Source organism: Chaetura pelagica, unplaced genomic scaffold, assembly GCF_000747805.2.
Source record: "Chaetura pelagica isolate M959 unplaced genomic scaffold, ChaPel_1.0 scaffold254, whole genome shotgun sequence".
Classification (NCBI taxonomy): domain Eukaryota; kingdom Metazoa; phylum Chordata; class Aves; order Apodiformes; family Apodidae; genus Chaetura; species Chaetura pelagica.
In genome coordinates, this window is record NW_009952963.1 from 21,640 (window position 1) to 22,379 (window position 740).

General features: G+C 58.9%; 1 protein-coding gene across 1 annotated transcript in view; it reads right to left on the bottom strand.

The window, feature by feature from the left end:
* The window catches only part of LHX5 (LIM homeobox 5), a 99,219-nt gene that overhangs the window by 6,024 nt on the left and 92,455 nt on the right, over nt 1-740 (bottom strand). The window contains exon 2 of the mRNA XM_009995677.1: nt 29-252. Within this exon, the coding sequence (XP_009993979.1) occupies nt 29-252 (224 nt within the window). The remainder of the gene's footprint in view (nt 1-28; nt 253-740) is intronic.

The window sequence follows — 740 nt, forward strand, 5'->3', positions numbered from 1 at the left end:
TTCCCCGGGGGGGCTGAGCCTCTCGTACCTGAGTTGAGGCTGCCTTCCTTCAGGGTGGGAGAGTTCAAATAATCCTCTTTGCAAACAAATTTGTTCTCGTCGATGATATACAGTTCCTCGCCCGTGGAAAGCTGTTTGTTGCAGACCATGCAGGTGAAACAGTTCAGGTGAAACACTTTATTCCGGGCTTTCCGGACCAGGTCGCTGGGGGAGATGCCTTGGGAACAGCCGGCGCATTTGGTACCAAACCTCCTGGAAAAGGGGGGAGGGGGAAAAGGGGAGAGCTGCGAACCCCGGAGGCGATGGGTTGATCCCCATCCCTTCCCCATCCCACCGCGGGAGCCTGAGCCTCCAGCATCTCCCGCCGGGAGGTTGGAGGGGAGTGGGAGGAAGAGGGTGAGAACCTTCATGGAGGGAGCTCGGGTTTGGGGTGTCTTCACCCCGGGGTAACGCACCCGCATCAGCATCCCCGGCAGGATTTGGGGGTGGAAAGGCTGGAGGGAAGGGGTGGGTAGCGGGGGGTTCCCCTCCTCGCTCCACGGGGGGGGATTTCGTTTGAACCGGTGAGGAATGGATGGATGGATGGGGGGGGTTTGGGCTCCGAGCTGGAAAATCCCGGCTTGAAAATGGGCAAATTGAGGCCAGAACGAAGGGGAAAACAACAAACCAACAAAAAGAATGAAACAAAAAAGCAGCGGTGGGTGCGGGGAGCACCGAGCAGCCCCAACAGAACCGGGGGG